Source organism: Maylandia zebra, linkage group LG12 (genome assembly GCF_041146795.1).
Source record: "Maylandia zebra isolate NMK-2024a linkage group LG12, Mzebra_GT3a, whole genome shotgun sequence".
NCBI classification, from domain to species: Eukaryota; Metazoa; Chordata; class Actinopteri; order Cichliformes; family Cichlidae; genus Maylandia; species Maylandia zebra.
The window spans coordinates 2,161,135-2,184,056 of NC_135178.1; the positions used below are offsets into that span (position 1 = coordinate 2,161,135).

Consider the following 22,922-nt stretch of genomic DNA (forward strand, 5'->3'; position numbering starts at 1 on the left):
GAACTCATAGAATCCAAGTGGACATACAAATGCTGTTTTGCTCTTGTCTTCCTCCTCCATTTCAATCTGATAATAACCAGATTTAAGGTCAAGGACTGAAAACCATTCTGATCCAGAGAGAGCTGTAAAAGTATCCTCCAACTTTGGCAATGCATATGCATCTTTGATGGTCTGCAGATTTAGTTTCCGGTAATCAATGCAGAGCCGCACACTCCCATTCTTCTTTCGCACCACGACAATGGGTGATGCAAAAGGTGGCTCTGACTCTCTGATGACCCCAGAGTCAACCAGCTCCTTCAGGTGTTGGCGCACAGCATCCAAATCTTGAGGATGGATTGGTCTTGGGCGCTGTTTGAAGGGAGTAGGGTCAGAGAGCTTGATCTGATGTTTCACTTTGTCGGTTTTCCCGAGGTCAAGGTCGTGTTTTGCAAAGACATCATGGAGGGCGTTTAACTTCTCAGTAATACGACTCTTCCATTCCGGTGTTAAGGGGGAGTTACCAAAGTTGAAGTTGAACCCAGAAGTCACAGGGTTGGGAGGCATACTGTCATGACTCCTTTCCTGACACTGAATAGACTGAATGGCACTGATCTCCGCAATGATGGCTTTGGCTGGGAGGGTTACGTCATGATCAGACTGGTTGCAGATTACCACAGGTAAGTGGTATGGCTGGTGAGAAGGGAAATCCATGACACAAGACGGGACCATTAAGCCACCTGGCAGAGGCGACGAAGTTGGATGTTCCACCAACACAGCCTTCTCGGCCTGGAGGCAGCGTCCGCAAATTAACCCCTCCAAGGCAACAGTTTTTCCAGCTGGGATGGTCTGTGGTCCGTCAGTGTGCAGCTTGATGATTCCATGATGGTTACTGTTGGCCAGTCTGTATCGTTGCTCAAGGATTTTCAGCACCGTTCTGTATCCATGTGGGGCTGGAATGGAGGGTTGTTGGTCTGAGAATGCTCTCTCATATGCCAAGTCCAGAGTGTTTGTACCAATCAGTATTGACGGCTGTTGAGCTGATTGGACATCAGGAACTACCAGGGCAAGTGTGTCAACAGCTGTGGTGGAACCCAAGAAGTCGGGAGGGAAAGTGACGTTCAGCTCCACATAACCAAGGTATGGAACAGCTTGGCCATTTGCTCCTATCTCCAGTAGATTTTTCAGAGGTTGTATCTCATGGTCAGAAAGATAATCATGGTGGAAGGAGTGAGAGATGGTGGTTACCTGAGACCCAGTGTCTAACAGGCAGTTGAATACAGTTCCTCCAATCGTGACCTGTGCTGTGCTTCTGGTTCCAATGAGTCCTTTAGGCAATGTGATGGAACGTCCATCCTGCTTGTAACTGGGACATGGGTCGATTGCAGCCTCCGTCTGTCCCTCCACAGAGACTGCCTCTAGTTTGACGATTTGTTATTGCTGTCCCAAACCTGCTGTCTTTTTTCAAGTTGTTTCTTCTTTTTCAGAACCAGTGTCGGGTTTGGAGGGTTGGCGCATCCTGCTGACATGTGCCCATCCTCTCCACATTTAAAGCAGTAGCCTGCTCTAGGCCGGGAACTGGTTGCACTGCTGCTGGGTCTTGGTTGTGCTGATCTGAGTTGAGGTGGTGCTGGCTTGGAGAATTGAGATTTCTGTGAGAGAAGAGCAGCCATTTGACTCTGCAGTTTCTGCATCTGTTGCTTCAGCTCATTAATAGCCTTGGTGTCTGAATGGCTACAAGCACATGTGCTCTGGGAATGAACAGCGGCACGAGGCTTGGATGCAGTTAGGTGCTTCTTCATGGGATTCTCCTTGGCCAGCTGTCTACCCTCCTCAGTTCGAAGCAGTAGGAGGAGCTCTGCAAAATATGGGGGATCGCTCCTCAAGTTCTCCAACTGTAGTTTGTTTAGGATATCGCTATCCCAGCATCCTCGACAAAACTGCTTGAGTAAATGTTTGTTGAAGTCTGAAGACAAGATACCACCTCTTTTCATCACAGTGTTTAATGTGAGTTGTAAACGTTGCAAAAAAGCAGAGGGTTTCTCACCCGGATCCTGTAACGTATTCAGGAATTGAGCAAACAACTCTTCACCATCTTGTACCAAAGCAAAAGCAGAATCCAACACTTTTAAATAGATTGATGGAATTGTGTTTGAGCCCAGCCCTTTCACAACATCTGCTGCCGGAGGTAGCAAACTTTCAAGGATGCGACGAGTGATCTGTAGAGGTGCCAAATTTGGATCTGCTAACAGCAGTTCAATGTGAGATCTCCAGCTCTCATAATCTGTTTCGTTAGCTGGTTTGGGGATCTTCCCAGAGAAAGGACGAAGTCTGAATGCAGATACGGTGTCTGTTTTTACAACATGCTCCACCACTAACTTTTGTATTTCTGGGGGGTTCATTTCAGTCTGTGACAGTGAAAATCTTTGTGGATGTGGCAGTGACCCCTGTTGGTCAGGTGAGGGATTGCTGGTAGCTGTCTCAGAGATTGCGGAGTGTCCAGACAACGACCCCTGCTGGCCAGGCAGAGATGATGCAGGCTCCACAATTTGGACTGAGGCTCCCTCTAAGTCACTGTCTTGTTCGATTCCTTCCAGATGCTCACTGATTTGTCCCATCATTTCCCGCAGAATATCTGGAAAATCCCTGCCGCTGCGGCGTGCAAGTTGCTTGAGCTCGCCGAGGTAATCTGCAGGGGTCCTGACTCCTCCTGTGGCTGTGCATTCTGCGGCAAGCGATCTTACACAAAAAGTCAAAGCCGAGTGATTCTTTGACTGATGAGTATATGGGAAAAACGTATTAAGAGCAGTTATCGCAGAACTATCACAATATTCAACGATCAGGTTTTTGTAAAAAACACTATTTGCGTCATCCACGAATATAACAGTTTTTATACGACCGTACTGTTTCAAATAATCAAGAATTTCCTCATCTTTCTCAGTGTTTGCGGCACCAGAAACAATGACAGAATGTGCAACATTGACCCCACTTTCCTGAATAAACTTCATTTTTTCTTGTCGCGGACCTTATCAAAACCACAGAAATTACCGAATATCAAATTACATCAAATAACACAAAAAAAAAAAAAAAAAAACCCTCATTCACCCATCAGGCTCCTGGCTGGCTCGCCACATGTAACGCTAAGTTATTTAAGGACTAGTTTATGGCAATGGATGAATTTACTGACTGACGCGCAGAAGAAATAGTTCTTTATGGAGCCTAGATGGTGTGAATGATGAGACCAAAAACTGCAATGTCTTGTACCAAAAATATATTGAGTAAATAGGGGAAAGGGGAAATGGAACAAAAATAATTAACACAACACACAACGTAAATGTCCACAATTAAATAATAAATCAATGCTGTGATTTTTCTGTGCAAGAGTCCTTTTGCTAAGAGTCCTTTTTTTTTTGGTCCTTTTCTTTTTAAAGTTCACTTTTAAGGTATTCCTCCTTAGGGTCCAGCTTCATACAATGGGGAAATATGTCCGTAATCCAAAGACGGCTAAGTGGGGGAAAAGAGGGGAAAACAAAGGATGGTCCTACCGGCTCGCCACTTCAATATGAAGAAGATCAATTCAAAGGGGGGGAAAAAAACCTGGCCTGTAGGTCAGAAAAATGTCCATTAGCACATCAAGTTCAATTCAGTTTACCGGTAAACAAATATATTCTTCTGCAAGTCTAGGTAACAATGCAAATCATAAATCATCATCAATCAATGTACAACAGTTAAATCATTAATCATCTTGGCTACGTAGCTTAATCTATACAGTCCAGTAGCGTTCGCTACAAACAATACAAAAACAACAATAAAGGAAAACAACTGTCTAACAGACAGCATAGCCGAATTCAAGGCAACACATAACAATAATCATTCAATCGCACTTTGTTTCAAAGTAAGCCCATAAAAATGTTTAAGTAAACAAAAGTGTTCAAAAACAGCAGTTTATGAACCGGAGTTCTGCTCGCGGTGGGAACGCTGCCGCACAAAGTCATTTTTTAATCGTGAAAACGATCGGCTGGTTACTGACAACCAAAGGTTGAAAGATATTAAGGACACTTACTGCTGAGTTTAAAGTTTAAAGATGAATTGAGGAGAGAAAACGCTTTGTTTTCCAATACCGCTCTAAATGCCATAAGCTCACAGCCACAGCAGGAGTCGAACCCGGAAGTATCCCTCCACAGCCGGTTTTCAGAGTTGCCGCGACGTGAAAGGAGCCAATCAGAAGAGGGACCTCAAATCAGCTGACGTGGGTCATGTGACAGGCAGTAGTTGATATGGGTTACATATTACTCTACTAAGGAGTATTAGACACATTCAGAAAAAAAAGTTATGGTTTACTTTGCAAATAAACTCCAAATTTTGTAGATCAAACTTGAAATAATATTTATATTAAGTCAATGTGGAGATAAAAGGAGTTGTTATTGCAATTCAGCTCCAATGGCTGCCTTGTGTAAGTTAGTTGGTGAAATTGTGCTTCTACTACTACTAAACACGAGTGTGGTGTAAAGTAGGGTTGTGTGGTATAAGGATGCTGCAGAAACATGCATTCAATCAGAAGGCAGTGGGTGTAGTCATGGCGATGGCTAAGATGCATGTTACATCAAAAGACACAATGAGACAGGTGATCGAGCTGTCTCACTGACCCAACAACACGAGGCATGTGCAGAGTGTGTAGCTGCACTGGGAGTTGACTTAAAATGACAAGTTCAACTTTATCCTCAAACTGTTTCAACATTACTGTCAAAATGAACAATGTTTCCTGATCCATTGTGGATTTACACCTGCTTGATTGCAACCTCTCTACTGACAAATTCATGAATTTGCGTGCTTTGGCTTTTGCAACACTTCTTGCGCAGATACCTGAAACCCGTCATTCCTCATTAGGTCCAGCAGCAAAAATGAGGGTGAACAAGCATTTTGGCTGTCAGTAATATTGTTAGCTAACTAGCTCTCCAGCATAAATAACACTGATCAGTATGGTGCTGTGACATTAGTGTCACATCAGTGTGTTCTCGTGCAGTTTGGCTCGTTGTTAGCAGCAAAAGAGGACAGTCAGCTGAGCCCTCGCTCTCAACCACAGGACTCAGGGGCATCAGGACATTCCACTTTAAATGACGCAAAACTAGTCTTCCTCAGTACGTTCTTGCTTCATGCACCCATGGTGCCAGTGCGCTCTTCCAGCCAGCATGTAGGCTTTATCAAAAAAGAAAACAAAAATGATATTGACCCACAAGCTCCAGATTACCAGTCCAGCCCTGTTGTTACCAACAGCCAAGATGATCGTTCACTCTCAGTTGTGCTTATGTAGCAAGGACTGAGGGATTTCCAGTGTCTGCATTGATTCCAGTAAGAATAATGGCAGGGACTAGAAAGAGACTGTATGTTTCTCCCATATTAGCTCCTCTTCATCGGCTCCCTGTCAAATCCAGAATCAAACTTCAGATCCTTCTCATCACATGAAAGCTACCACGCCCCACCTTATCTTGGTGACCTTATAGCACTGCGTCACCTTCACGTGATGCACTGGTGGCCTCCCCTCCCGTGGCCTGGTTCTGGTGGAGGTTTTTCCTCACTGTTGCCCAAATGCTTGCTCAGAGGGGGTCATGTGATTGTTGCGGTTTTCTCTGTTTGCTTTGCATTGTTGTGGGCTCTTTATCTTACAGTATAAATCACCTTGAGGTGCTTGATTTGGTCCTATAAAAATACAATTGAATAGCCTGTCTTGCCTGTAGTGGGATATTGCCTGTTTTGGCTGATACTACTGTACAAATCTTTGGTGTTTCAATCACTGGCTGCCTTAAAAAAATGTTTTTTCTCTTTTTAAATATACAGAATTCTACCGACGACTCCTTTAAACATCTGCTCAGCCTACAGGACAAACAAAACCTCAAAAACTCATCAAACTGAAGTTCTTCAAAATTATTCTATTAATATAACATTACAGTAAATATGATAAAATTATATATTAATATTACAATCAATTAAATATTGATATTTGGGATATGAAAGGCTTTGTACTCCTTTATGGAAGACATTTAAATGAAGGTGCAGATAATAAGTCATATAAGTGAATAAAAACATGATCCTGGTCCTTATGAGGGTAAAAAGCAGATAAATGTATTCAAAACATTGTTCAGTCAGTGGAGAATAAAACAGTAAAAGCATTTGGTTTATTGTTTTAGTTGTGTAGCATCATTTGTAGCTGATGTTGTTGTTGAAAGAATCTTTCATACCCAGTGAGCCAATGAATGAAGACATTTTATTCACTGCAGGTGTCTCATTGTCTTTCAGACCACCATGAAGGAACTCTCGCAGATGCTGAAGAAGATGCCTCAGTATCAGAAAGAGCTCAGCAAGGTAGGAGCTAAAGTCACAACAGACAACAGCGTTCATGGAATACTGAATCTGCGTATATGTTTACCTCATTATTCAAAATCATGATGTTGTAGAATTATACTGCAGACATGACAGAAACCAAAAGAAAACATTAGCAGCAGCTTCTTCTGCTATGAAGTACATACATACATACAACGTGCTGCTTTCCCCTCAGCATAAGCATAAATTATTATAAAGTTTTTGTCTTTTTATTCTCAGTCCATATGAGAATATTTTGTTTAATGTGTTGAATTTGTTTATAGCTGTGAACTATATTGATGTAGAGATGTGTGGATAATCCACAACACATTTGGTTCTGACACTTCATGACAAACAGCACGAGGAAACAAGCTCATTTAGAAGCGTTATGTAGAAAATATTAAGATTATTATTAAAATTTAATAAAGTTTAGATCTGATGGTGGTCACTTTGTCAGCCTGACTGGCAGCGTCTCTCTCTCTCTCTCTCTCTCCTGCTCAGTATTCAACCCACCTCCACCTGGCTGAGGACTGTATGAACCGCTACCAGGGCACCGTGGACAAACTTTGCCGTGTGGAACAGGTAAATCATCAAAACTCTGTTGGATCTGTCAACACTGAGGGAACAGGCCTCAGGGTCTTGTTTCAGTGTGACCGCTGGGAGCATTTAGAGTGCCGTGACAAAATATTTGTCCCCTTCCTCATTTCTTTGCATATTTCTCACACTTAAATGTATGACATCATCAAACAAATTCTAATGTTAGCCAAAATGTTAGCTAAAAAGAAAGTGTGGTTTGTCGCTATTATTGGACATGAGGGTTGAAAAAAGGGTTTTCAGCTTTAACAGCTCTGTGACACTCGAGTATTCTTTCTTCTGAAACTTTGAGGCGATCTTTCGCCCATCGTCTCTCTGGGCATTGCCAAGTAAGCCAGGAGTTTAAACCAGATATTCTCCACTTAACCATCCAAGGTGGCAGGGGAACAACATGAGAACAGAACAGCAAGGCTGGAGTAATATGGGAGAAGTATGCAACGCATCTTCATTAATCCTGGGAAATCAGTATCAGTTGAATGATTGAGGTAAAAACATTATGACAAGATCAGAACTAATAAATAGGCTGATATTTAACACAAATGACTCTCGTTCATTTATTCTCCACGAATTGAAATCCACTTCTTTTTACACAAAATCACAATCACTTAGTTTAAAAGAGGAAAAGAGAAAAACAAATGAAATGGAACAAATTAAAAAAGAGGATTTCTGCATTTCCTAAAGCTGCACAATGTTAAGCAGAATTAATGTTCAGTGTGAAGGTCATCACTGTCACTCTCCAACATTTGCATGCTGTTCAATGCAAATACAACAAAACAGCACAAACATGTTCTCTGAAGGTTGTTCCAGCTGCCATGTTGTACGTTGTCCCATCCAGCACTGGGTAGTGATGTGCGAATCATGAACGAATCGTTCAATGCTCGAGAATCACTTTACTGACTCGTGAATCACGATTCACAAACCCAACTGACTCACTGACTCATCCCTGTGGCTGTTAGCAAACTAATTCCATTAGTACAAATATATCTAGCTTATAATTAAAATTGTGGGGGGGAAAAAACAGCCAGTTTCTTAACAGAAACATTTCTGCTCTGAACTGGAAGAAAAAACCCTGAGTAGAAGCTCACATCAAGACAGTTGCTCCTCAGTTCACAGTAGCATCGCTCTGCTAACATGCTAGCAGCACATTTGAGCTACTCACCCCCTCCCTCCTGGCTCACAGCTTCTTCTTCTTCTTGGTTGGCAACCAATGTTAAGGAGCATTACCGCCCCCTGGCACACAGCTCAGTGGACATTTAGATGAGAAAAAAGGAAAATACTTAAATAATAAAATAAAATAAATGTTCTCTTTAGAAATCTTAATTTTATTTGCTCTTTTTTGCTCTATAAAAATAGTTGTTTTTCTTCTTCAATCACTCATCTTAGCTGTAGGATTTACATGAAAAGAGAAACAGAGTGAAAATGTACATTTGTTGCACTCTCTGGTCAACTGACTCAGTGACTCAAAAAACCCGATTCACTTTGGTGAGTGACTCATTCAAACTCGATTCAGTAAAAAGAATCGAATTTACCATCACTAGTACTGGGCACCTCGTCATGTTGTTGGACACTCTCTCTGCTAATGTCCTCTTTCTCCGCATGTATTACTGTTCGTATACATGCTCTGTAGAACAGGTGTGCCCCTTGATCTCTTTTGGGTCCGTATATAACAAATAACAAACCGTGGGTAACACAGGAAGTCAAAGCTGTCCTCAACATGAAGAAGAAGGCTTTCAGGAGCAAAGTGAAGGAGGAGATGAAAGCAGCACAGCGGGAGGTGAAACGCTGCCTGAGGGAAGCAAAGGACACCTACAGGAGGAAGGTGGAGCAGAAGTTGGAGAGGAACAATATGAGGGAGGTCTGGAATGGTGTGAAAACCATCACAGGCCACAACACCAAGAAAAGCACAGTGGGGGGGACTGTGGAGAAGACAAACGAACGCAACAACTTCAACAGGTTTGACCAGCCCACAACCCCCCCACCCTCACCTTCACTACAGAGTCCAATCCCCACTCTCCTGCCTCCCTCGCTTCCCCCCCTTCCTGACACCATGACACCCCCCTCCTCCAATCCCTCTCTCAGCAGCAAGACATCTCCCCCCCTCCCCTCCTCCCAAACATCTCCCAGTGTCACAGTGGATCAGGTCAGGAGGCAACTGAGGAAGCTTCGCCCCAGAAAGGCAGCAGGCCCAGACAAGGTGTGTCCTAGGATGCTAAAGGCGCGTGCTGCTGAACTTGGGGAGCCGCTACAACGAGTCTTCAACCTCAGTCTGCGACTGGGGAGAGTGCCCGCCCTCTGGAAGACATCCTGCATCGTCCCGGTCCCCAAAAAGAACCGGCCCAATGAGCTGAATGACTTCCGACCGGTGGCACTGACGTCACATCTTATGAAGACTCTAGAGCGGCTCTTCCTCAACCTCCTCCGACCACAGGTACAACATGCCCAGGACCCACTACAGTTTGCATACAAGGCGGATGTCGGAGTGGAGGATGCCATCCTGTACCTCCTACACAGAGCCCACTCACACCTGGATGGGGGAAAAGGCACGGTCAGGATCCTGTTTCTTGACTTTTCCAGTGCCTTTAATACCATCCGGCCCTGTATGCTTCAGGAAAAACTGAACAGGATGGAGGTGGACCCCTGCCTGGTGGCTTGGATCTCCGACTACCTCACCGACAGACCACAGTACGTCAGGCTGAAGGACATCACGTCTGACACTGTGGTCAGCAGCACAGGAGCACCACAGGGAACTGTGCTGTCCCCTCTTCTCTTCACCCTGTACACCTCTGACTTCTGCTACAACTCTGAATTATGCCACATTCAGAAGTTTGCAGACGACACGGCCATCATGGGGTGTATCTGGGATGATCAGGAAGAGGAGTACAGAAGTCTGGTGAGGAACTTTGTCGCATGGAGTCACACAAACCACCTGCAACTCAACACCTCAAAGACTAAGGAACTGGTTGTGGACTTCGGGAGGTCCAGAGAAGGTCCACTGCCGGTTCAGATAGAGGGGGAGGAGGTGGAGGTGGTCAACAAGTACAAGTACCTCGGGCTGTGGGTGGACAATAAACTGGACTGGTCATGCAACACAGAGCACCTGTATAAAAAAGCCCAAAGCCGACTGTACTTCCTCAGGAGGCTGAGGTCTTTTAACATCTGCAGGAAGCTCCTGAGGATGTTTTACCAGTCGGTGGTTGCTGGAGTACTTTTCTATGCTGTGGTGTGCTGGGGGAGCAGCACAGCAAAGAGGGACTCATCCAGGCTGGAGAAACTGATCAGGAGGGCTGGCTCTGTGGTCGGCATGAAGCTGGACACTCTGGTGACAGTGGCAGAGAAAAGGACATTAAAGAAACTGATGGACATTATGAACAATGCTGGACATCCTCTGCTTCTCCCAAAGACAAGAACTAACAGACTTAAAAACTCCTTTGTCCCACACGCCATCAGACTGTTTAACTCCTCCCTGGAGGGGAGAGGGAGGGGAAACAGGAGGACAAAGGAGGGGGGAACAACTAAGCTGTAGTGCCTCTTCACCTCACTGTGCAATACCTTTTGTGCAATACTTTTGTAAATAGTCAACGGTGCAATAGACTCAATACTTGAAATGTGCAATTCACTTGTATTTTTATTTTTATTCCTATTTATTCTATTTATCCCCTTTGTATATTTTATTTATATTGTCTCTGTATTTATATATGTGTGTGTGTGTGTGTGTGTGTGTGTGTATATATATATATATATATATATATATATATATATATATATATATATATATATATATATATTCTGTAACTCTGTAACTTCTGTCGGTGCTGTGCTTTTTTGGAAATCGAATTTCCCAGAGGAACCCACCCGAGGGATTAATAAAGTTCTATCTAATCTAATCTAATCTAATCTATATCTCGCCATGATATTTGGCGTCGATGCACATTGTGCTGGTTTGGAGGCGTTCCCCCACGTTGCTGGAGCAGGTGGGTTTGGCTGCTGTTGCTTCTGCTACTGCTTGCTGTATCTCAGCCTCCAGATCCATAGATCTTACCAATATTTGTCCAGACCTCACCTTGGTCTTGGTGGTTTCTCTGTTCTTCTCTGCTATCTGATGTTCCAGCATTTCTTATGTCAATTATTCCTTTTCTTGCAATATTGATCCAGTCTTTGACACATTTTCACTCTTTGGATCGCCTCGTCTTCCAACTGTTGTTCCAGTTGGTCAGTTTCTCTCTGTTTAACTGCTAAATGCTCCTGGACTTGCTTCAGTGTAGTTTCTTTCTGTCTTGTCTCTTTGATGAGGTGAGTTCATTAATCAGGGATGCAGAAGCAGAACCATAGGTGTGGCCTCTGCAGCAGCTGGTCCAGTTTCATTAACACTCTGGCTTTGTGTTGTGTTTTCTGATCCATCAACACATTTTTTTAGGTATTTACAAATTACTAACTATGTTGTCAGAGTATAAAAGACTTATATGTTTTCCAGAAGACACCGGATGTTACACACTTCTGTTGGGCCGCCAGACTAAAAAAACCTGGTTGCTATTTTGTTATTCTCTGAGACTAACTCTGATAAATAATCTATTAAGATATCCTGGTCGGGGTCTGGGCTGTTGGGCTTCCCTGCTGCTGCAGTACCGGGGGCGGTCTGCTCATCTCCACCCCAGAGGACAGGGAAGCATCTCCTGGGTCTGGCACAGATCGCCCCTCTGGGGGAGATGGTGCCTGGATCTGGGAGTACAGAGTATGTTTGGAGGAGTGTGAGTGTGTGTACAGTGTTCATGTCTGTGTCTCCATGTTGGCTGAGTGCTGAGTATTCCTATATGTGTGCATGTTTGTGTCTGTGTGTGTCTGTTTGTCTAAGTTTATGTGTCAGGTCAAGGGTTAGACTCCACCTCTGAGAACATCTCAGGCCCCGACAGGTGGGGGGCCTATTTTCCCCCACCACACTCCCTGCCAGTGTCTGATGCCCCCACCCACTGGTGCGTTGGTGGTTCTTGGTGTCCGAGGCTGGGTGCTCGGGTGTGTACTGGTTCACTCTTGGCAGCTGCTTGGCGGGACCTTGGCTCAGTCAGACCCCTTCCAGGGTGTGGAGGCCCCTTGGATCTCGGGTCTCTGGGCCCGGGGCTCAGTCTGCTCTGGCGCAGCCAGCTGCCAGCACAGTCTGCTGCCTTGTTACCGAGGATCCCTGTGGCTTCTGCACTGTAGCTCCTTGGTAAGCCAGATGTGCTACCAGATGCTTATGCAGTGCAGTTAGCTTCTTTAGCCAGACATGAATCATGTCAGGGCCCGGTGGTGTTCGACTCTTTATGCTTGAGATTCTTTTTTGGATGTCTGCACTGGATGGCTACTAGATGCTGGGTCTATCTGTCTCTTCTACCCTGTATAGTGACATTTTTTTTTCCATAGTATTATTGTTCTTAGTTTATGCTGCATCCATTTATTCATTCATTTCTGCCCTGTCCACTCAGTGTAACTTTTTTAACACTGTATTTTCAGGTATGTTAGCGTAATTAAAGATAAGGCCCGTTTAAACTCATTAGACTCCTCTCCTGTTTATCATTGAATCACTTTTAAAAATTTTAATTCTCTAACATTTCCTGTGACATCACTTTTAGTAGACTACAAATGAAATACAGCTTAGAATTGTGACCTTAGTCTCCTGTTACTGTGTTAACCAGTGACTGGCATTAATTGCAGCAAGAAACCACTCTAATAATGTTCTCCATTATTTTGAAGGATCTCGCGATGGGAACAGATGCAGAAGGTGAGAAGATCAAGGATCCCATGAGGCTCATTGTCCCCATTCTGCTGGATGCCAATGTCAATGTGTCCGACAAGATCCGCATCATCCTGCTCTACATCTTCCTTAAGAATGGTCAGATATCCACCGTCATCCTGTTTTTAGTTTTTATCTATCGGATCACCTGCAAATGAAAGACGGGCAGCCCACTACCAGTCTTTCAGTTTTATCCTTAGACAGTGTCCTATTGCTACAGTTTAATTTTTCATACGTGTATTCTCAGGTTTTGATTTATTTTCTTTTGTCAATTCATTCTTTTTTTCTAAACATGCATGTTCCCATGCGTGTGAATTGCATGTTTGGACCGGGTATTTGTACTGCATGCATTTGTGTGTCTCACTGTGTGTGTCAGGTGTGACTGAGGAGAACCTGTGTAAGCTCCTGCAGCATGCTAACATCCCACCGGAGGACAGTGACATCATTTCCAACATGGCCCACATGGGTGTTCCCATTATCTCTGAGGTGAGCAAATCTGCCAACAACCTCATCAGCTCATTTAACATGACCCCCCCCCAAAATAAATAACAAACAAATAAAAGCTAAAAGCATTTGGAAATGTTACTACTGCAGCTTCCTGCATCAAAATGTCTCAATGCTGCAAAGATAAGACCACTGAATATTAATTTATTTAGTCAAAAGAATCTGAATCTCCAATTCATCCAGCCTATCCAGTGGAACACAGAGATTTAAGATAAGATAAGATAAGATAACCTTTATTAGTCCCACACGTGGGAAATTTGTTTTGTCACAGCAGGAAGTGGACAGTGCAAAAGTTATGAGGCAAAAATTAGAATACAATAAGAATAAATACAGTACACAACTGTACAGAATAGAATAAAATAAAATACTATATACAGTAGAATAAAATAAAATAAATATACAATAAGATAAAAATAGAATACAAATACAAATACTATATACAACTGAGTAAAAATACAACGATGACAGAAAGGATTATTGCACTTAGTATTATTGCATATGTATGGATGTGTGTGCTTGATCAGTTAAAGTCTTTATTATGGAGTCTGACAGCAGTGGGGAGGAAAGACCTGCGAAATCTCTCCGTCCCACACCGTGGGTGCCGCAGTCTCCCACTGAAGGAGCTGCTCAGTGCTGTCACAGTCTGCTGCATGGGGTGGGAGATGTTGTCCATCAGGGATGACAGCTTAGCCGCCGTTCTCCTGTCACTCACCACCTCCACTGGGTCCAGAGGGCATCCTAGAACAGAACTGGCCTGGGTCTGCTCTTGCCCCCTTCTGGTGGGACATACCTAAAACACCTCTCCAAGGAGGCATCCTTGCCAGATCCCTGAACTACTTTGACTGCCAATCTCGGATGGCTGAATTCCTCACCCTATCGCTAACAAAGAGGCCAACAGTTTCTGACATTTGTAACTACAGTCTCATGCTTTTGGTCACTACCCAGAACTCATGATGGTAGGGACGTAACTCGACTGGTAAATCAAGAGCTTTGCTTTTGTGCTCAGCTCTCTCTTTACCACGATGGACCAATGCGGTGCCCAGATCACTGCAGCTGTGTTCCCATTTGGACCCCGACTTGCAAAAGGCACTCCACGTTTTGCAGCTAAGGACCATGGCCTCAGACTTGGAGGTGCTGATTCTCCTTCCCACCACTTCACACTCGACTGCGAACTATCCAGTGAAGTCAACAAAGCCACATCATCTGCAAAAAACAGAGATGAGCTTCTGAGGCCACCAAAGTGCAACCGTCCACCACCTGGCAAAGTAATTCGATCCATAAAAAGTATGAATAAAACTGCTGGCAAAGTCCAACACGCACCAGGAATGAGTCCAACTTACTGCTGGCAATGTGGACCGAGCTCCAGGAATGGTTATGCAGGGACCGAATGGCCCATAGCAATGAGCCAGACACCCTACATTCCCAACCATCCCCCGCAGGATGAACTCTCCGGCACCCTGGCATAGTGTCTGAGTATCGTGATCCTCTGGTAGTTGAAGCTCACCGACTGGTCCCCCCTTGTTAAAAATGAAAACCACCATCTCAGTCTGCCAATCCAGTGGCACTGCTTCAGATCTCCACATGACATGTCAGAGGTGTGGGAGCCAACAATGCCCTACAACATCCAGAGCTTTCTAGGAAACCTCGTCCACCCCTTAGGCCTGGCTACCAAGGAGATGTTTAAAGAGGACATGAAACACATATAAAGGTTTATTTACATCAGAATGATGTCAGTACATAACGTTACGTCACCGGATTGGATTTGCATTAGTTTATGTTGGCTAACTAGTGACAGAACTGATAACTCAGTGGAAATCAAGGGGACTGAAAATCTGTTTAAAAGGATCACTTTTGTGCTGCCCCTGGCTGCAACAATGAGCTTTATGTTAAAACCAAGGATATGCTGTCCACTTTTTTGGCCCTTCATTGTTTGTTCGGCTGCACTCAAATGGGAAAATCCAGCTGTTTGCTCTAATGTTCGGTTTTGTAAAGGACTTTATGAATGAGGACGGTGTGGACGAGAGCCTGTTTGACTCAGTTTACAGGTGATTCACCGCAGCAACAAGCTGGAGTTAGAAACAGATTTTTCCTCATCTGGCCTAGTGCACTGAGCGACGCAATCAGCTTATGATCTTCAGCTTGATGCTTCCTTCACCTCCAGTATCCACCATGTGGTTCGGGGACAAGCATGAAGCTCCTTGCAGCTGCCTCGGCAATGAAGGTGGAGAACATGGTTCCCAGCCTCCCTTGGAAAGCTGCCAAAGTTCTGCTGGAGGTGGAAGTTGAAGATCTCTGGAACAGGGTCAGATGTTCCAGAGATCATGTTTGGGTGTGTCGGGTCTGTTCAGCATCCTTCCCCGCCACCAGATTCATCTGGTCAATTGACACCTCAGCTGCTCTCGTTAATCAGAATCAGAATCAGAATCAGAATACTTTATTGATCCCTGGGGGAAATTATTTTTTGTTACAGTGCTCCATTTTAAACCAACATTAAGACAAGACAGACAATACACTAACTAAGAATAGTACAATATATACATATATATACATACATACATACATAAGTCATTTATAAATAAATAGTTGGAAAAGAAACATGTGTAGCTGTAGCAGCAAACAGTGTGTTAAGTGGATGCGTTGTACAGGGAGATGGCCACAGGCAGGAATGATTTCCTGTGTCGTTCAGTGGTGCTTTTCGGTAATCTCAGTCTCTCACTGAACGAGCTCCTGTGACTGACCAACATGTCATGGAGTGGGTGGGAGGTGTTATCCAACATTGTCTTTATCTTGGACAGCATCCGCCTCTCCGACACCACCTTGAGGGAGTCCAGCTCCATCCCCACAACATTGCTGGCCTTACGGATCAGTTTATTAAGTCTGTTGGCATCTGCTGCCCTCAGCCTGCTCCCCCAGCATGCAACAGCATAGAGGATCGCACTGGCCACAACAGACTCATAGAAAATCCTCAGCATTTTCTGGCAGATGTTGAAGGACCTCAGTCGCCTCAAAAAATAGAGACGACTCTGGCCCTTCCTGTAAAGTGCTGTGGTGTTTTTAGCCCAGTCCAGTTTATTGTCAATGTGTACTCCAAGGTATTTATAGTCCTCCACAATGTCAACACTGACCCCCTGGATTGAAACAGGGTCTGAGTGTAATCATATCACATCAGGTCTGTGGCCACATTTATTGTACAAAGTCACTCAGGTTCCTTCCCCACCAGAGGCGTGGCGGTCCATGTCCCGATAGCCGACTCAGGTAGCTGAGGTTTGGATCACCAGGGCGCACATTGCACCCGACCCCTATGACACCTCCTGCAGGTGGTGGGCCTACAGGACGGTCTGCAGAATGACTTTTTTTAAATTAAGGAGAAATAGGTCAACTATGATAGCCGTTTATTAAGAGTACCTTAAAAAGTATGAACATTTTAAAGAATAGTAATGTTTTTGGGCTGAACAAAAGTCATTTTTTGGTGCTCATGTGTCAACAGTAAAAACACTTTAGTTGAAAAGAGCATTTGTTCACAGGGCACCACCAAGAAAACCAAGAAGCCTGATCGCAAGGAACGGATCAGTGAGCAAACCTACCAGCTCTCCAGGTGGACCCCTTTTGTCAAGGATCTCATGGAGGTACTTTCCATCTGCTGTTGCTTTGTGTCAGTATTTAGGAAACAAATGTGTTAAACAGTATTTTGGGTTACAATTGGTACAGTTACAAATTGTTGCTACTTGCATGTCTTCCCACAGGATGCAATTGAAGACAAACTTGATCCCAAGCAATACCCCTATATTTCCCAGCGACAAGCATCTGCCAAAGCCAGTGCTCCATCAAGGTGTGTAGCTAAATACACATTTCAGGTGATACAAAATAAGAAGCTGATTGCCACTATCGTTGTTTCAAAGGGTCTACGTATACATGTGTAAAACTCTCAGGACTTTGGCATAAATGTTTGTCTGTTACTCATCATACAGTGCTCGCTATGGTAACTGGCACAAGAACAGGGGCCCCACAGAGGTGAAGACAGGGCCCCGGATAATCGTCTTCATCATTGGAGGCATGACATACAGTGAGATGCGCTGCGTGTATGAGGTCACCCAGGCCAATGGCAAGTGGGAGGCTTTGATTGGTGAGTTGATTTGACTGAGAATACTTATAGGAGAATTGGGTCATCTGTTAAGGGGCAATGCACATGTTTTATACAGGCGAATTGGTTTGCTCAACACAGAGAGTACTACTCATCTTTAGCATCCCTATAACTGAACTTAGAACGAGGTGATTTTGAAATTCATGCCACAGCTGCATCTTCTAGAAGTCTTAGATTAGTTTGAATCGCACTAATCTCCACCTCAAGGTCAGAGGTCAAGTTTTCTCAGAATCTTGTGAATGTTAAGAAGTAATTTAGGATTTTGAAATCCGTACCATACTATGAGGCTGACAGCTAGCACTGGACAAAATACACTTTAAAGTATTTTTAAAACTCTTGCGACTCATTTTTATCAAAAGCGCTCTGATCCGATCCAGGCTCTGCTGTGTCCTCTGAATCTGAAACATCACCTGGTTGTTTGGTGTAGAAACACTGACCTCTGTGGACACTCGAGCATTTGTGACTTTTCAGTAAAACCTTTGCAGAGTATTTGTTTGTGTCTCACGTTATTAACAAGCTTTCATCCAGCACTTGCTGAGCTTTGAGAATTTTGTTTCCTGTAGGCGCCACCCACATCCTCACCCCGCCAAAATATTTAAAGGAACTACAGCACCCAGACTTCTTGGACCCCAATGCCTCACCAGAGGGCGCCGAGGAGCCTCCTGTACAATAAAAGAACATCTGGAAGTAAATACTGAATGTCATTTTGTTCTTTGTGTACCTCTGTGTTTGCTGCTGTAGCCCTGTCCCCCACATCATTTGATGCCCGTGGTTTTCACAAACAGTCAGAATCTGTGTTTGTCAGTGTTTTAATAAATCGTCCTGCAGGTGAACTCGACTGTCACAGAGATCCTCCCTGTTCCTGCTGGATTTCTACCATCCCTTGTGTTTGACAGCTGTCTGAGGCAGGACTGTGTTCTGGTTGTAAAATGGCACGGGTTACCTGCAACATACCATGTAATCTTTGAAACCTGCATTTTGTTCTAGCGATAACGTAACATTGTTGAAAAACATTTTAAATTCATAGCACCTGTCAGTTACAACAAAGTGATCTTCTAGATAACACATACAAGGACCCAGCACCTCCAGTAACACTGTGAGGAATCCTGTAGTGTGCATATTAGACAAATATGTAGGGCTGCTCTCTTCATTTGACTTCTTTTTATTTTATTCTGATCATTTTGCATCCTCACCTCTATAAAAACCATAGATTACAGTATTACATGATGCTGAATTATCCTTTCGTTCTTGATCGAGTAATGAAAACTTTACGGTGCATCCAGAAACTATTCAGAGTCCTTCACTTGTTCCACATTTCGTAATGTTATGACCTTATTCTAAAATGGATTCAATTCATTTTCACCTCAAAATTTTACACACAATCCTATAACGACGAAGGACAGTGGTTTGCTTGAAATGTTTGCAAATGTATTAAAAAATAAACAAAAATATAACATCTAATTAAGTATTTACAGCCTTTATCATGACACACAGAACTGGGCTCAGGTGCATCTGGTTTCCTCCAGACTCCTGTCAGATGTTTCTACAGCTTGTTTGGAGTCTACCTGTGGTAAACTCAGTTGACTGGACACCACCAACACTGGTCTGTATAAGATCCCACAGTTGAGAGTGCAGAGCACAAACCACACCATGAAGTTCAAGGAGTTCATGTAGACCTCCAAGACTGGATTGTATCGAGGCGCAGATCTGGGGAAGCGTACGGAAACGTTTCTGCAGCTTTGGAGATCCCAGTGAGCACAGCAGCCTCAATAATCCATAAATAGAAGAAGTTTGAAACACCTGGACTCTTCGTAGAGCTGGACACCCAGCCAGTCGGTGTAGAAGGGCCTTTGTCAGAGTGATCATCAGTTCTCAGTCACCTCCCAGCCTGAGCTCCAGCATTGCCCTGTGGAGAGAGGAGAACCTTTTAGAAGGACAACCATTTCTGCAGCACTCCATTAATCAGGCTTTTATGATAGTGTCCAGTTGGAAGCCACTCTTCAGGAAAATGGCCCGACAGCGCTCCTAGAGCTCGCAAAAAGGCAACCAAAGACTAAGACCACAGGAAACAAAATTATCTGATCTGATGAAACAAAGATTGAACTCTCTGGCCTGAATGCTAATACCATTACTATAGTGCAGCATGGTGGGGCCCACATTATGCTGTGGAGATCTTTTTGCCAGCAGGAACTGGGAGACTGGTCGTGGTCAAGGGAGAGATGAATGCAGGAATGTACAGAGACATTCTGATGGTAGCCTTCTGCAGAGATTGGGGTGAAGTGACAAATAACATTTGTGTTTGAATGGTCTTCAGTGTCCCAGAGCACAAACTTGAATCTGACGATCCTCCTCCAATCCGATGAAAGTGAAAAGGTTCTGCAAAAAAGTTTGTAGCATCAAGCTCATAGACTTTAGGTTGTAATTGTTTCAAGCAAACCTCTTTTACTTTGTTAATATGGGGTGAGGCATTATTTTAAGGTGAGAAATGAAGTTAATACATTTACATTTCCCCCATGAGTACTTTTATCACTACACATTTTACACTTTTAAATTTATATAAATACACACTGCATATCCTTCCAAGGCAGGTGATTATACTGTGTATCACGTGTTCTCTGAATCCACCATTATACAGGATTATATCAGCTCGGTAGTCCTATGAAAGCTACAGCAGCCACATAACAAAGTCTAAAAGTACAAAAAGTACCTCAATCATAGCAGGCTGTGTAAGTAGTTACACTCACTGGACATGTTATTAGGTGCACCTTGTCAGTTAGATGCTTTGTTAGATAAAAAACCTTTAATGTTAGACTCTTGTAAATATGAAAATAAAAAGCCATCACGTAGAATTGTCTGCACACTGCACCACCTATACAAAACAAAACAGGAAGTTAACGTCCTCTGAGGAAGTAATTACATAGACAACAACTCTAATGAGAAGATGATGACGTGAGGTGGTGGGAGATGACGTCTGGTGGTTAACAGAACAAATGCAATCAGTGCAATCAGTGTTTAAATATTTAATCAGCTTGGTGTCACCATTTATCCTGCAACATGTAATAAACTGAAACAAAAAAGCAGCTGAAGCAAAAACTGACAAAGTAATTCACACACTTGTTGCCATGGTGAAGTGCAGCAGGTTTACAAGAACACTTTACAAACTGCAGAATTTCAAAAATAACTTTTATTTTATGTGCTCTGTAACATATTTATATTCACAGCTATTACTTTTGAACAGGCGGATATGCTAAATCAATATTTCCAATTCATCATATTTTAGCCTTGGCCTACCCAGAAGACATCCTTTAACCATTAAAAGCAGAGAGGATGTCTCTGCTTTAGAGGTTGATAGATCAATCAGAGTTTTGTTTGATAAGATAAGATACCTTTATTAGTCCCACGAGTGGGAAATTTCATGTTTGTGAGGAGATTTTAGATGAAATTCTGAATTTAACAATGAGCCACTGAAGAAAAAGAAAAAGTTCTTTCTTTTCATTGAAGACTTGAGCAAACAGACTGGTCATACAGCATCTTGTGTCTTTCAGGGTCAACTGAAACCTTTACCCCGTCTCACCTTGTAAAAACCCTCAAAGACTTGGAGAAAGAAGAACAGAGCACTGCCTGTAGTACTCCATAAACTCTTACTCTAGATTCCCCACCCACTCACATGTCAGAGCCAAACTTTGTGTTGTGTACAAATCAGTTGTTAAAACTCCAAACATGGAAACTGCTAATCACGCTGGAGTCTTTGTTGTTGTTAACTCTGTATTGTGGGATTATATTTATTCATCTAAACAATAACAGCTCTATGAGATTCGGCATTATTGGAGCAAAATCTGGCACTTCTCATCTAAAGTAGTGCTTTTCATGTAGTGGTTGCCATGGCATACTGTAAAAATCATTAGCTTTATAATAACGTCTGACCTGGAAGCCGCCAACATAAATGTAGCTGTAGCTCCATCATTTACTAGATAAGTAGATGTGATAGTGATTGTTTGTTGTACACTGAGTATCATTTTTCCTTTTATTTGACCATAATGCTTGGTTTTTATTTTATAGTGGTTCTGTATGACTAGTTATCAGCTGTTGTTTGAAAAGAGATCGCAGTGTTATCACACATTTGTACTTTTTTGTCCTCATCAATAAACAGTACTTGCTACAGGTGGTGTGTTCAACTAATAAAGCGACTTCCATTAATCTCTCCTCTCTCTGTGAGTTTCAGAGGTTAAAAGACAGAACATGAACAGTATATGTTCATATATGTATATGTATATGTACATATATGAACATATACTGTTCATATATGTACATATACAGTACTGTGCAAACGTTTTAGGCAGTTGTGAAACATCCTGTAAACAAAGAACGCTTTCAGAAATATAAATGATTGTTTATTGGTCCTAAATGTATTGTGCAGCAGGACAACGACCCCAAACACACAGCAAAAATCATTAAGAACTGTCTTCAGTGAAAATAAGAATAAGAAGTACTGGAAGTGATGGTCCGGCCCCCACAGAGCCCTGATCTCAACATCATGGAGTGTGTCTGGGATTACATGAAGACCCAGAAGGATGTGAGGAAGATCTGTGCTTAGTTCTCCGAGATGTTTGGAACAACCAGCCGAGCTCCTTCAAAAACTGTGCACGTGCACCTAGAAGAAGACAAAGGGTGGTCACACCACATGTTGATATGATTTAGATTTCTGTTTGTTCATTTTGTTGATGGATGAAAATAAATGATCAACAATTTTATTTTGAAAGCATTCTCTGTTCACAGTAATTTTTCACACATGCATAAAAGTTTTGCACAGTAGTGTAAATACACAGTGCTTAATACATTTATTAGACCCCCACCCAGTGTGAGGTGTATGCCACAGCTGCCACAGTACTGGTAATCACCAAAGTTTTAAGCTTCTGTAATGGTTGATCCAGCAAAGTGCACAGACAATTCTAATGTGATAATGAAATTATGATTGTTATATTGTACTTTTGTAAAATTCAGAAAACAATAGTAAAGCACATTATAGTTTTTTCATCAAAATACCAAATGCTGCTAAACGGTTAATTTCTGATATAAATTGTATGAAACATTGTTTTTTGTTGAGTCCTCAAATGCTTGTTTTTCCTTGTTTTTATAAGAGGTGGTCTAATAAATATGTTAAGCACTGTAGTTATTCTGTTACATAGCAGATTACATGCAAATGTTGGTCACTTGACAAATCGAGAGGTGTGAAGAAGGACTGAACCTGTATTTTGATGCTCACATACATTATGGTCTTCAAGTTTGGTGTTGACCATAAGGACCAAATGCTTTGGCAATGTGACACTTTGATACTAATATTTGAAAATCTACCTTGAAAATATTTATTTTTTGCAATAGCAAACTCTTATTTATTCCTTATTTTTTTATTTCCACACAGAAACATGATATTATTTACACTACCAGACAAAGTGTGGACACGCCTGAGGTGCTTCAGTGCTTTTTCTTTATTTTTACCACTTTCTAGTTTGTATATACACACTGAAGATATGTGGAATTATATAGCAAAGAAAAAACTGTCATGTTGGTGCACAGCTGACAGCGTAT

At 42.8% G+C, this 22,922-nt stretch overlaps 1 protein-coding gene across 2 annotated transcripts in view; it reads left to right on the forward strand.

Annotated features, from left to right (window-relative positions):
* stxbp1b (syntaxin binding protein 1b) overlaps window positions 1-21,533 on the forward strand; it is a 49,008-nt gene extending 27,475 nt beyond the window's left edge. Inside the window, exons 12-20 of one of the 2 annotated variants that reach the window (XM_014414615.3) lie at window positions 6,271-6,336; window positions 6,835-6,915; window positions 12,652-12,790; window positions 13,068-13,177; window positions 16,720-16,821; window positions 16,939-17,024; window positions 17,164-17,318; window positions 17,900-18,023; window positions 20,882-21,533. In XM_014414615.3, coding sequence (XP_014270101.1) covers window positions 6,271-6,336; window positions 6,835-6,915; window positions 12,652-12,790; window positions 13,068-13,177; window positions 16,720-16,821; window positions 16,939-17,024; window positions 17,164-17,318; window positions 17,900-18,009 — 849 coding nt within the window. In that variant the 3' untranslated portion in view covers window positions 18,010-18,023; window positions 20,882-21,533. Of the gene's footprint in view, window positions 1-6,270; window positions 6,337-6,834; window positions 6,916-12,651; window positions 12,791-13,067; window positions 13,178-16,719; window positions 16,822-16,938; window positions 17,025-17,163; window positions 17,319-17,899 lie in introns of both variants that reach the window. The other variant, XM_024804592.2, reaches the window with a different exon arrangement.
* Window positions 21,534-22,922: the final 1,389 nt, after the last annotated feature.